The sequence below is a fragment of the Salvia miltiorrhiza genome, chromosome 1 (genome assembly GCF_028751815.1).
Source record: "Salvia miltiorrhiza cultivar Shanhuang (shh) chromosome 1, IMPLAD_Smil_shh, whole genome shotgun sequence".
In the NCBI taxonomy this organism is placed as follows: Eukaryota; Viridiplantae; Streptophyta; class Magnoliopsida; order Lamiales; family Lamiaceae; genus Salvia; species Salvia miltiorrhiza.
The window spans coordinates 53,006,579-53,021,513 of NC_080387.1; the positions used below are offsets into that span (position 1 = coordinate 53,006,579).

Genomic DNA, 14,935 nt, shown 5'->3' on the forward strand with positions numbered 1-14,935 from the left:
TGGGTACATAAGATGCATTAGAGAGACATAATGTTAGGAGAAATAATTGTTGAGTTGTGATGGTTCTCGTATTGAAAATTTTGGTTTTATGGGAGGTGGAGGATTGTGTTGAGTAAGAATGCTATAAGGTTGGTGATTGTGCTACATTGAGAGTATTTATTAGTCACTTAGCCAAATATATCCTACCCTACCAAAGAGCCTACATTACAACCCTCAATAAAGACATTTTTTATCTTGGTTATAGGAGCACACATTGAGTGGTGGAGAGGTGAGACGATTGACAAGCTTATGGTTAAGTATTTGTTTTGCTTGAACTGAGCGTATACACGTCCATGTTGATTGACACACTTGAGAGTTGAGAGATCTTAAATTCTTTATCTTTTTTGTCAGGATTGCAAGTCATTGAGACCACAATTTGAAGTTTGTCATGAGTAGGGATGGCAACGGGCCGGATCTGGACCGGGTCTGGCCAATACCAGATCCAGATCCGTTTTCATATACTAGATCCAGATCCAGATCCAGATCCGTAGATCTGAAAATTTTGGATCCAGATCCAGATCCGTCAGATCCGCGGGTCCACGGGTCCAGATCCATGGATCTACTATTTTTAAATTAAAATTAAAAAATTTCACAAAATCAACAATATCTAATTTCCATCATGAAAAATATAACACAAAATACTTTTATCTAATTACTTTTAGTTTTTATTCTTTTGAATATAATTTATTTATTATTTTTAATTTAGTTAATATTATTAGTAAACTGAATATAAAATATAAAAAATATATATAAAATAAAACGGATCCACGGGTCGGATCTGGGCCGGATCCGGATCTACAATTTTAAGATCCAGATCCAGATCTGTTTTCAAAACTGAGATCCAGATCCAGATCCAGATCCGTCGGGTCCAAAAAATTGAGATTCAGATCCGTAAAAACGGATCTGGATCCACGGATCTGGACCGGGTCCAAGATCCACTGCCATCCCTAGTCATGAGTGTGATATCTTGATGATTGGAGATACAAATGCATGTTGGTATTTTTGTTGACAAATCTGAAGCCACAATGTTATCCACTTTTCTCTACGCTCTTGTTGATTCATTCTTGGTTCATCTTTGTTTTGTCCGAGGACGGACAATAGTTCAAGTTTGGGGGGTTGATAAACATGCATTTTTACCTTTTGGTGTGTCATATTTGATGTTTAGTTATGAGGATTTTGTGTGTTTGATGGTTTATTTGAGCTTATATTGGTTTATGGTCAAGAACTTGTCACTTGCTTGTTGTTTGAACGAATTTTCAGAAATGATGAAGCAGAATTTGGAAGAATTGGCTGAAATAGAAGTTGTAGTTCGCCTCGAGGGGAGTTCGTGAGCGCAAACGGATCGTAAATCGGAGTTCGGACGAGGGAGAACGAGCCAAAACAAAATTGTTACGCAAAGTTGTCATAACCTCGTGGCGCCTCATGCGGGCTGGGCGCGCGGCCGCGTGACAGCACAGATTTTGCGCGATTTTTCTATTATTTCAGCTATTTTTCGATCTTACACGGTTTTGACCTATATTTTTAGACCTATGACATATAAATACTCCCCAGAAACATATTGAAAGGACCTTTTATCATTTTTATCATATTTTACTTTTCTTGAGACCTGAGAGAGACGGAGACGGAGAACGGAGCAAGAGCAAGAACTGAAGATTCTCAATTCTACTACGGTTTCATTGTTGAATGTTTTACAATTTTATTGAGATATTGATTTTTAGTCATATGTCTATGTGTGGCTAAAATCCCTTTTTCCCAGGGTTTATGGAGTAGACATGATTTGAATTTCTGACTGTTTGATTCAATTAATTGAGATTGTTATTCCTTTTTATGTTATTGTTATAATTGTTTACTTTATTGATTGGCCACCAGTTTAGCATAATCATAGGTTTTAATTTGATATCGGGAGATGATAATTATTACTTGAACTAAGAACATAGAACACATATATTTAATTCTAAAGGGAATTGATATTTGTGAGGGCGTTAATCCTATGAGCTTTTAGGAGTTGCATGTTAGAAGTGCGATCTGGGGACGGTAGCCTTGCATGTAATCAACGGTTTGTATGCCACGAGAGTGGGTATGAACTAGCTTAGAGATTGCCTTAGGAATCATCTTATTAATTGAAATGAACATGTTAGTTAGGAAAATCTGTTGAAACCTTTGACTTGGGAAATCTTCTCTTATCTGTTTCTCTGTTTCGCAGCATGATTTATTTTGTTTCCAGTATTTATTTATTTTTTTTAGTTTTAAAAACAAAACTCTTAATTTCGTTTGTCCAGATAGAGTAAAATAATCTAGGATAGGCATTGATAATAATTAGTCTATGTGGAATACGACCTTGCTTGCTATTGTACACAATTGCACCCGTACACTTGCGGCGTGTCAAATAAAATAGCGAACAGTGCCCAAATGAAGTGTGTCTTCATTATTGAGACGGAGGGAGTAATAAATGGCCAGATTTTGTATTTTTTCAATTAGTGACCATATTGTGTTTCCTTCTCCAAAATGACTATTTCAAAAGCGCTCTCATTTATGAACTTATGTATTGTTTTTTGTCATTGGATGACCCACCTCCTTAACAACTTTTTCTAAACCTACTTTTATTTTTAATCCACTTACAATTACTTTAACGTTACCCATATAAATTTACTTTTACTTCACACTTACTTTAAGAACTTTTTAAAAATTCGTGTCCCCCTCAAACGAGACTCTATTTCGGAGTGTGTACTTAATTCTCATACATTATCGAGCATCAAATTGTGCATTGAATTGTTTCTCAAGTCTTAATATTTGTGTATTAATTGCTCATTCATTATAATTTGAAAATAAACAATCAAATAAATTAAATTTATGTGTTCAAGACGTAAATTTCAAATCTACAATTAAATCTCAACAAATTGACCATAATTAATTATGATTAACCACCATTTATAATCGGTCTTTCGGACAAATCTTACATATCACAATCTAATTGATTGATGTTATCTAACAAAAGTACGAAGTCTTATTAAACAAAATAATTTACATTTGTTCAGAAAAACAATTTATAGTCACTTAATTCAACTATTAACCTTAATAATAAATTTAATCAACTATGCTCGAGTCGACCATAATATCTTACAACGCTCAGGCTGCACGGCACCATCACACTGACTACTTTGTCTATAGTGGCCCCATTGTCGTCGATCAAAGTCGGTCACGCGCTCACCGTACACCTGAGCCCCACACGATCATTTCTCCGAGCACCGAGAACCTCTGGAAGCATCGACCGCTTACATTCCGCCACGTGTCCTGCTAATTACGTGCCACCCGAGTTTCAATTTCAGCTAGTAGTTCACGAAATAAAATATCTAATCCAATCAAAGGGCTGACGTTGTGGGCCCAAATGTAGCAGCTGTTGTCCACGTGGCCTCTTATGAGTGGACACTACCGACATCTATATTCCTCTACATTCTTCCTTTTCTGGTCAGCATCTTCTACTATTGACAAGTGGGTTTTTAATATTTCCTTTTATTTGAGCTTCTCCTTTTATTTTATGCCTAATTAGTTGTAATGAATGAATGATTGTCTCTTGAATTATAGTATAAAAAATATAAAAATCAACAGTTTGCCGTGTTCGGATACTACACTACTTAGATTTGATGTCAAAGTTCCACATATTATCTTAATTGACATGCAGTGGTACTATAATATTAAAATAGTATTGATTTTGCCACATTAAGATATATTCCCTCCATCTCTAAAATAACATCCTCTTTTTCTTTTTTCTATTTTGGGACGTCCCTCAAATAATTTTCTCTTTCTTTCTTTTCATTTTTGGACACCTACCGCACCACTAATAATACTTTATTTATTCTTACTTTTAACTTTTCACCACTTTCAATACTAATTATAACACTTTTCACAACTTTCAATAATAATTATATCATTTTTTCTGCACTATCAATACACTTTACAACTTTTTATTAAAACTCGTGTCGTCCCCAAAGAGGAAGCCATTTCAGGGACGGAGGGAGTATTGATTTTGAAAAGTTATAAATATACTCATTAATTAGGTCTTTTACGCTTTCAAAACAAATATAATTAAGGTCTTTTACATTATAGTTTGAATATGAAAGTATAAGGCATTTTTCCAATTTTCATATAAATTTAGTTTCTTTTTTTTTCCAAAGATCAAATATTTTTATACATCGCATAAAAAATGGGGCATATACATCACAATTAATTCGAAAATACAAAAGTAAAGGAATTGAATGATAACGCCGGCGTCATTACAATTTGCAAATGGGCCATTAAATAGAATATATTTGAAAATATTTAGGCACGTAAATATTAGTCGGTCACCTCCGTGTTGTCGATTCCTATAAAAGCACGCCTTTCCCTTCCACTCTCTCCAACACAATCTCTCGAAATCAAATCATTCCCAACTTTCAATCTTCCAACAAAGTTCATACATCAATTTCTCAATTAGTTTCGATTCCACTCATTTCGTTTTTGATACGATTCCAACACTCGTAAAAAGAAATGGCCGATGATCAGTACAACCACCACGAGACGAGGAGCGATGAGCCATCCGCAGCCAAGTCTGAGGTGGAGGCCGGCGACCGCGGGATTTTCGATTTCATGGGGAAGAAAGAGGAGGAGGGGAACAAGTGTGAGGGCGAAGTGAAAATCGCCGGCGAGTTTGATGAGAAGTTTAAGGTTTCCGAGGAGGAAGACGACACGAAGAAGCATGAAACCCTGCAAGAAAAGTTTCAACGATCGGACAGGGACGGCTCCGGTAGCTCTGTAAGTTCCCTCCATTTCCAAACAGAGAGCACTAATTCTAAGTTTTACTTTGATCGTTTGATTTATGTGACGATCAACTGAATTTTATATAACTTGATTATGGTTAATTAATTGCCACGAATAATCATTTTTAGCTGAGTAGAATGTTCACACGATTTTTAAAAGGTTTTAATTATGATATTGTTTTTTGAATTTTACAACTAATTTTTCCATTATTTTCTTAGATTAAGGTGTGTTGCATTTATAACATGAAAAAGTAAAGATGTCAATATAATTTCCGCCTGACTCTTAGATATTGTTGTTTCCAATATTAATTAATGAACGATTGTCTTTCCCTTAAAAAATGTCAATAAAAGTTTTGAAATTCATGTAATTAAGTTATAATTCGCATAAAGATTGTGTAATTTTTTTTATCAATTAATTGATTTTTTTATATTAATTAATTAATTCACTTTAGATTATGTCCCAACATCTCACACATATATATAGTGATTATTATACAAACACACTATACAAACACGCTTATTTTATAAAATGGGTCTATCATGAATATTTATTGTGAAAAATTATAAATTCATAAAATTATAATTTTCGTCTATTATATGATTCGAATTCTCAATCATATGAATTTATTGTAGATCTTCACGATTTAAGAATTGAAAATTATTTTTATTTTATACAATAATATATGTACCTATTTGAACAACTCCATAAAAGAAAGAACCACTAAATAAAAGAATAACGGAGAATCATTTTCAGTTATTCAATCATCAAGATTTACAGTGGATGCATCATCTTGTTGGATAAATACAGATTCTGGGTTTGAATCTTGAAGGGAACAATTTTTTATTTTATTTTTTTGAGTGCATTAATTTTAACAGTGAATGCATTAATTTTTATAGTGGATGCATTAGATTTGATGGTTCTCACGTTCTTACAAATAATATAGTTATCTTTAGAAACACACCCTATAATGAATAAGGCTGTATATAACGTTGAATAATGTAGTATATATTGATGAAAAATGATATTAAAAAAATTGGTAAAATTTTCGCTTCTTCCAGAATTTGAACCCTTATAAAAATTTTCGCCCCTAGGTAAATATCAGCCATATGATACATGAAATCAACACCCACAATCAATCTAAGATCTCACCACATATAGGAAATCTCATTGGAGGGCTCTTCTATATATATATATATATACATGAAAAAAAATATACCCAAAACTCATTGGAAATTAATAATTTATGCAAAATTAGAGATTTATATTATCAAACTATATTGTTGCGTATTAACTTTATTATCATATATTATGTATTGTTTGATTGATGATTGCAGTCGGGAGAGGAAGAAATAGGGGAAGATGGGAAAAAGAGGAAGAAGAAGAAGGGCTTGAAGGAGAAGATTGCAGAGAAGCTACCTGGAGAAGAGAAACACACAAATGATGTACCATTTGAGAAGTGTGAGGAAGAGAAACCAGTTCATGAAGAAGCAGAAGAGAAGAAAGGGTTACTAGACAAGATCAAGGAGAAGCTGCCCGGTGGCGCCAAGAAGGCGGAGGAAGTGGCGGCGCCGCCGCCAACTCCGGCGCCGGCCGCCGACTACGCCGCCGCTCCGGGGGCTGAGGAAAAGGAGAAGAAAGGGCTCTTGGACAAGATCAAGGAGAAAATGCCCGGCCACTCCAAGGGTGACGAGGTGGAGAAAGAGAAGGAGAAAGAATGCAACTAAGAAGTTATAATTAAGAAATTGTTATTGTTTTAAAATATGTTCTTAATATTTAATTTGTGATTGTGATTATGGTGCTGTTTGGTTTGTTAATGGTGTTAAATATGTATGAATAAATATGTATCAATATGAGGTTAATTCTGAGCTAGTATATATATGTGTGTATTATATATTAATTTGTTTAATATGATTAATATGTGTTTTTTTAGAGGTAATATGGTTATGTGTTAATAGAATTAATAGTTTGTGTTCCGTATTGTATTTGATAAGTGGCATAAACGATAATGCATTGACAAAATTGATCGAACAATGAACATGTATGTAAAGCATTTAGTTATCTTAATTAAATTAGTAATAAAGCTTGATTAGATATGTTGAAATTGAAAAGTATCATGCTTTATAATATAATATAATACAATAGAAATATTACACTAGCGACAAAATGCAAAGACGAAACTTTAAAAAAAAAAAAAATCGAAGAAAATGGGGGAATTTAACTAGAGCTAGCAAATCGGGTGGGCCGGGCCGGGCCGACCCAACAGACTTTCGAGATTTTCCGGGCCGGGTCGGCCCGGCCCGAAATTGACCGGGCTTTCATCTTTCAGGCCCAGCCCAGCCTCGACAGGGACACCGGGCGGTCGGGCCAAACCCGCCCAATTATTTTGTTTTTCACTAAATCATGTTTTTCTTTACAAAAAATTAAATAAACTAAAATAAATCCAAATAATAATCATAGACAAAATAGAAATATAAAATACTACTAGTCTACTACAATCGGCAATTCAACATGAATAGATTCAATTCAAATAGTCCGAGAAATAAATGAAAACTAAAATAAAACTCCAAGTCCAAACAACAAAATATAATTGAAATAATACTCCAAGTCTAAACAACAACTCCAAGTCCTAATTAGAAAAAAGAAGAATCATCGTCAACCAATAAATTCAACATCTACAACATTCGAATCTTCTTTGGATGTAGTTGTTTCTTCATCTTCTTTCTCATATGTATGTACAAGATAGAAAAAAGAGGAATGCAAACATTAATAACTTAGTGAAAAACTACAAGTAAAATAATAGAATGTTGAATATCATCACCATGATCATCACCAACTGAAACATCAAAGCCGTGCAACCAATTTCGAGTACAAATGAGTGCTTGTACATTTTCGGGAAGCAAATAATTTCTATACTTGTGCAAGATGCGACTACCAATGCTAAATGTTGATTCAGAAGCAACAGTTGTGATTGGAATACTTAAGATGTCAGCAGCCATCATTGCAAGTGTAGGAAATCGTTTAGCACTAGGGATGACAATCGGGTACGACGGGTACGGATAGTGACTATCCATACCCATACCCACGAACTAAATGGATAGTGGTTGCTACCCACGAAATTATCCATGGATATCAAATGGTATCCAAACCCGCTACCCGCGGATACCCGCTACCCGTCGGGTATCCGCGAAACCCGCTATCCGACGGATACCTGCTATCCGCCGGATACCCACTATCCGCTGGATACCCACGAAATAGAATTTAAATATAAATTTACAACAAATTTAATAGAAAAAAAAAATCAACACAAATAGCATAGTTCAAATCCACAAAGAACAATGTTTAAATTCAAATTCACAAAGAACAATGTTTAAATTCATCAACTAAAATATAAAATCCAACAAAGAACAATGTCTATAATTGCTCGACAGTAGAAATAGAACCCTCTTCATTAAACCCTTCTTCTTCATCTTCAAGACAAGTCCAAAAGCTTCCATTCTTTCCTTGACCTATGAAATAAGCAATTATTTACATTAGATATATGAAATAAAAGATTAATTATAATTATAAATTTACATACCTTCGAGTTGATTTCGTAGCCAATTTTGAGTACACATTAATGCTTCTAATAGCTTTGGTTTGAGACGACTGCGGTGCTCAATATTAGACTTTGGGCCTTATTGTTTGGGCCTATTTTAAAATATAAAATACTAGCCCATAATATCAAAATATGTATTTAAAGCCCATATAGAATTTTTTGTGGATATTTGACGGGTAATTGGCGGGTATTTTTCGCGGGTAAACGGGTTTCGCTGGTATGGATAGTAAGTATCCAAACCCATACCCACGAACTAAATGGATAGTGAATTGTACCCACGAAACTATCTGTGGATATCAAATGGTATCCAAACCCACCCTAATGTATTCGGGTTTTCGCGGATATCCACTACCCGCGGGTAGATTGCCATCCCTATTTAGCACTTAGTTGCCAATATTCAACGACATCTAAAACAGTCTTATCTTCCAAATACAAGTCAAGCTCAGATTCATTAGTAGAAGTCGACTGTTGAAGAAACTCTTTATCATAAAGAAATAAATACATCAAAGACAACAACAAAATTAACTATGAAATATATAATAAAAATAGAACAAGTAGACTTACATCTATATCAGGAGCGACATCGATAGATGATGAAGTTGTTGTGATTGGAGTCATACGTGAGTTTGAGGCTCCAACTCTTTCATATTCAGCAAAAAGCTTATACAATGAGTCTTTCACAACTTTTAACTTTGCTTCATAGTCATTGGGGTAAAGCTTTTTGTACACATAGAGCAAGAATGCCAACTTCCTCAAACGCATAGTAGAATAACAACATAAAAAATGCAGCATCACTAGCTCAGCAAATAAGTTCAAAAAATCAAACAAAAAACTCAACCCTAAGTACTAAAATTCTCTTAATACAACAAGAGAAACAATAAGCAAACTAAATTCTCAAATTCTCAAACTAAATTCAGCAACTAAATTCTCAAACTAAATTCTCAAACTAAATTCAGCAACTAAATTAACCAAAAACGTACCTTTGTCACAAGAATTCGACATCACACATTGAAGGGTTGACTGTAGGCGGTTGTCGACGACAGGCGGCGGGCGGCGCGGCGGACGGCAGGCGGCGCAGCGGAATGGTTGGCTTGTTTGAACTGCAGGCGAAGGGTTGAAGGGTTGGCTACAGGCGGCTGTCGCCGGCGAGCGGCGGACGGCAGGCAGCAGGCGGCGCGGCGGAAGGGTTGGCTTGTTTGAACTGCAGGCGAAGGGTTGGCTGCAGGCGGCTGTCGTCGGCGGGGGGCGGACGACAGGCAGCAGGCGGCGCGGCGGACAGCAGGCGGCGCAGCGGACGGCAGGGTGCAGGCAGCAGGCGACGAGTATGAATGTTTAGGAACTAGGGTTTCTTTGTTTGAAATGAAGTTTAAACTATAACTAAATATCAAAAATATTAAAAATGAAATAAATGAGTGGGCGGGCTTTTAGGCCCGAAAACCCCGGGCTTTTTAGCCCCAAAGCCCGGTCAGCCCGACGGGCTGACTGGGCGGGCTTTTTAGGCCCGGGTTTTTCTGGGCCTATATTTTACACAGCCCAGCCCAACTCTAAACACGGGCGGGCCGGGTCGATTTTGCCAGCTCTAAATTTTACCATTATTGATTCTCTATTTAAAAAGGGTTAAGTATCAATTTCACCCTTAACGTGGAGGCCCTTATTACGTTTTGCACCCTATGAACAGGGGTGTGTCAACTAAGCCCCTGAAGTACCTAATTTCCGTCAATTAACCCCTCCGACTTAACGGACGGTTAACATCATTAACTATTTTAATTTTTTTATTTTATTGGTGGTGGGACCCACACCATCTTCTTCACCAAGCTCGTCGGAAACTCGTCGGAAACCTAATCCACCCCTTCCCTGAAACTCCGGCGTCATAGCGGTGACAAGCCGCCGCCGCCGCCTCTCTCTAACTCCTGAGAAGGAGAACCCAGAGAGAGAACCCATGCGATGCAAGAGGCCCCTGCTGTTGTTAGTTGGAGCCGAAAAATTCATACAACCTCTCCATCATTACTTAATTAACATGATAATCTACCCAACTTTAATCATGCCTATGCTCATGTTGCGCCTTTTCTCCATTGAGCTCTGAAGCTGCTCCTTTACACGCCTCAATGATTCAAGCACCTCTTTTACTGTTGCATCCAGAATCTTTGGATCCACCCTCTCATTTTCTGACGACATTTCCACCAGAACTAAGGCCATCGAATCATCCACGCCTTCTTCAGCGGATGATGATTCCATTCTGCATAAAACCAAGACGTGTGTTCATTAAATGAGATCTAAATGAGTTTCGAGTGAAGATAAGAGAGATGAAAAGCATGAGATTGAACATTGGATATGAATCGTCCACCGACTTTGAGTATTTATTTGATCCAATTACTGAGGAAGTAGACTCACTCGGACTCCATGAAATCAATTGCGGATCATTAAATTCCTCCAGATCTAGGGATTTAACTATCTCTTTTCAAAGAATTTTGAATTTTTGAGCTTCTTCGGTTGTTGAAATAGATGCAGAGGATTGAAGCCTCTTCATCGGGAATTTCAGCTTCTTCTCAGCTCTGTTTCTGGATTTCCCATGTTGAAGGCTCCTCTTTTGAAGCAAGAACACTAGGAAGATATTAGATTACCATTTAATTTCACTTTCTTTACGCACTGGAACAGAATTGCACTTTCAATTTTGCAATTATTTCTTTATCTTTCTTATTTGATTTAATTCCATGGTTTACTTTTTCTCCTATTTTGATTTCTACAGCATTATGAACTAAATTTATATTCTAGGGTTTGGGATATTCAAATTGATGAGTTTTAATTGTTTGTGATTGATTTGTGCTAGTTGATTGAATTGTTCTTGTTATGATTATCAATTGGTCATTGATTTATCTTTGTAAACAATGAATGAGATCGAGAGATGAATTTGTTGTTGGATCATGGTTTAATCAACGTTAGATTTGATCGGAAACATGTAATCTAATGGATTTGTTAATTCTAATTAATTAATTTGCTTAGTCTCATAGCATGAATACGAAAGTTATTGCTTGAGCTCCTACGTGAATGCATTATTACAGTTGATAGATTGTGCTTATCTTTTGCTAACGTTTTAAACTCTTGAGGCGAATATCCCTGAACCATAGACTCGTTTTTTTGCTATTCGATTTAAAGTCATTTTTATCTTTTGCTTTGAATTTACTTTTAATTCTCTAGAAGAAATACTGAACTACCTGGTTAGACTGTTTAGAATGTATTTATTTGTTTTCCGTGTGTGACATATAAATTGCTAGCCATGTTAAGCCTTCTACGTGGATACGACTTGGGCAACTTACTACTCTACGATTGACCTTGTTCTCTTGCGAGCAATCTAGAGGTACACTTTAGGTTGAACAAAATTTTAGCGCTGTTGCCGGGGAAGGCTTTAGGCTTTGTGGTTTTTGTGTTGCATTATTTTTCGTGTTTCTTTTTATTTTTCTTTTGGTTCTTTTTTCTCCCCCAGGTGCGTTTGATCGGTTTTTGTGTTTTTGTTGTGCAGTGATTAAGGAGTCCGTGGGAGAAAAATAGTAGTGATATATGCCAAGCTGCTATCGATCTGGAGCTCAATGTAAAGAATGACACAATATCAATGAAATATGTGGGGTTATGCTTATCCACCAATCGAGGATCCTTCAAGTTGTGAGATCACGAAGCAGATAGCTGAGCTAACACATGAAATCCATCGATTACGCAGAGTAAGAGAGGAACAAGAATGGGCTATGCTCGGTGGCACATACAACCAAGGCCGGAATTGTTACTCAAATTCAGCTTAGGAGATGTGTGACACTAATGAAGAGCAGTCATATACTCATGGATGGATGGAGAACCCAATTTTCACGTGGAATCCAAACCTCGATCAATTGAGTGAAAGCATTTAGAACCGTCATCCACAGTCGGTTCCATCTTATGAGCCAACGTTGGAAGACACCCTTCAAGCATTCACAAAGAATTTTGAGTCCGTAGAGGCAGTAGCAGAATGCCAACAGAGAGCCGATGATGCAGACTGTCTCGATGCTCAAATTTCACAAATTACTGCTGCTGTGAAAGAGATGGTGCATCAGGAAATTGATGAGGAACCAATGTATCCCAAGGAAGAATTGTAGACACAGCCAGTGCAAGCCTTTACTGTCACTGTTCTCAAAAGGGATATGGTGAGTGATGACGAGAATGAGGAGCTAACATGGCATGGGAATGGGGATGAAGTTGAGTCCTTGTCGACTCCACTTTCGGCATATTGCCCATATTTTGAAGTGTTTGATCCGTTGGTCGAGGAGGAGATTGAGTAGAAGTTCTTGAAAAATTTGGAGAAAGAACATACAAAGTTATTGGGAGAGCCTTTCATGACCACAATCGAGTCACTAAGTGACGCCAAAGATGATAGCAATTCTAAACCTCCCACGACTATTGTTGAGCATTTCTTTTATATTATTGCTTCTGATGCTTCCTTTACCAATGGCTTACTGCGGATTGTCAACTTGAACAAGGGAAAGATAAATTCAAGCTCGGCTATCAATCTAAGTGTGGATGGGAACTCTACATATGGAAATGGGACGAGCTCGTTCCCATCTATTTAAGGACCCGCAGAGGTGAAGGGGGAAGATGAGTTGGTCCAAATGATGGAGTGGCTCAAACTTGAATTTGATTATGGATAACACGTTCTTAGTCGGGCTGGCGACTTAAAAACTAGCGCTGCGTGGGAGATAACCCACGATTTTATCATTTTATTTCTTGCTTTTAATTTTTATTCTAGTTATTATTTAGCTTTGCTTCGTAGTGAATTGAGAGAGTTATTTTGTGGTTTCAGGAGATGATGGAGAACAACTGAAGCACCTAGACCCAACATTTTTCCTATCCTTCACCACCCACGGGCCAACAATGGATCACATCATTGCCGGCTCGTCAATTTTCAGGAAAGTTTCGCCTTTTCCTTTGCAACTACTTCATTGCACTTGAGCATTGAGGACATTGCTCTGTTTTAGTGTGGGGGGAGGTCGTTATTTCTTATGTGATATGATGAGTTTGTGTGCGTTGTGATATCTGTTTTGTTTTGAATGTGTGAGTATTTGTGAATCCTTGCATTATTTTAGTTTTGCATAGTAGAGGCTTGATGTAAGTTAGTTTATTTTTGGTTGAGTCGGCTAGATTTGAGTTGAACCTTTGGAATTCATTGTTGATTGTGACTTAACTGAGATGAGGCCATTTTTATACTTGTTGTTGTGGGGCAAGTTTATGAGATATGATTGAGGTGATTTGTTCGGCTGAAATTTGAAGGAGTGTTATCATTGCAGTTGCTTAAATACTTGTCTCTAATTCATAAGTGTTCCATCTTGTACGAGTTGATGTGGTAGTATTCCATTATTGATATTTTGTACTTGTTGGGATTTGTGGAGTTGTAAAAAAAAGGAAAAAGAAGAAAAAACAATGAAAAGAAAAAAAATACAAAAAGAGAAAAGAGAAAAGAGAAAAAAGAAAATCAAAGAAAAAAAAAGTTTGAGAGTTTGGGTATAAGAAGGATGTACCTCATTTAGTTTTTCGTTATTGTTGAATAAATGTAGAGAGACTTGTTGATAAAAGTAACTGCATTAGATAACTCACTTCTTATGGGGGGCTGAGTCTGATCCGATTGATTATCTCATAGATGAGTAACATGCTTCGAGTTAATTATGATTTTCATTGATGTTGGGAAATGGTTGGTCATGATTCTAAAGAGGATATGATGTCTATGTTAAGTTGACTGGAAATAAAGTCTCTTAAGTCCAAACTCTACTACGTCGAACTAAATTTTTGCTTGAGGACAAGCAAATGCTTAGTGTGGGGGGATTTGTTTAGTCATGTTTGTGTCGCTGTTTATTATTAGTTTAGTAATATTTGATTGCAAAAGTTGTCTAGAGTAATGGTGATTTTGTGTTAATTTGAGTTTAATGGTTAATTGTGATGCTTTAGGTGTTAAATGAAGAATGTCGATGTTAAAGCATTTGAAGATTGTGAAGTAAGCACACAACGATGCAAAAGAGAGTGTTTAAGCTTTGCTAACCATGGCTCACAATGAATGGTGGTGATTAGAAGAAGATTGGGAAGAGAAGGCAGTGAGCTGCGGCGCACTAGTCAACCAGGTTGACTGCTTGAAGGAAAATGGACAGAATATGAAGTGAGCCGCGGCGCACTAGTCAACCTGGCTGACCCTGACAGTTTTCTGACGGGATTTTTCATATGAAAGACGGTTTTTAGATATTCAAACAGAACTCTTTCACTTTGAACTTCCATATTTTCTCTCTTTTGAAGCAAGAACAATAGGAAGACATTAGATTATCATTTAATTTCACTTTCTTTACGCATTGGAACGGAATTGCACTTTCAATTTCGCAATTATTATTTTTTATCTTTCTTCTTTGATTTAATTCCATGGTTTACTTTTTCTCCTACTTTGATTTCTACAGCATTATGAACTAAATTTCTATTCTAGGGTTTGGGATATTCAAATTGATGAGT

General features: G+C 36.5%; 1 protein-coding gene across 1 annotated transcript; it reads left to right on the forward strand.

Moving 5' to 3' along the window:
• Positions 1–4,103: 4,103 nt before the first annotated feature.
• On the forward strand, positions 4,104–6,705 carry LOC130993139 (dehydrin ERD14-like). The gene is made up of 2 exons (XM_057917922.1): positions 4,104–4,827; positions 6,168–6,705. The coding sequence occupies exons 1-2, from the start codon at positions 4,564–4,566 to the stop codon at positions 6,555–6,557; spliced, it is 654 nt and encodes a 217-aa protein (XP_057773905.1). The 5' UTR covers positions 4,104–4,563; the 3' UTR covers positions 6,558–6,705.
• The last annotated feature ends 8,230 nt before the right edge of the window (positions 6,706–14,935 follow it).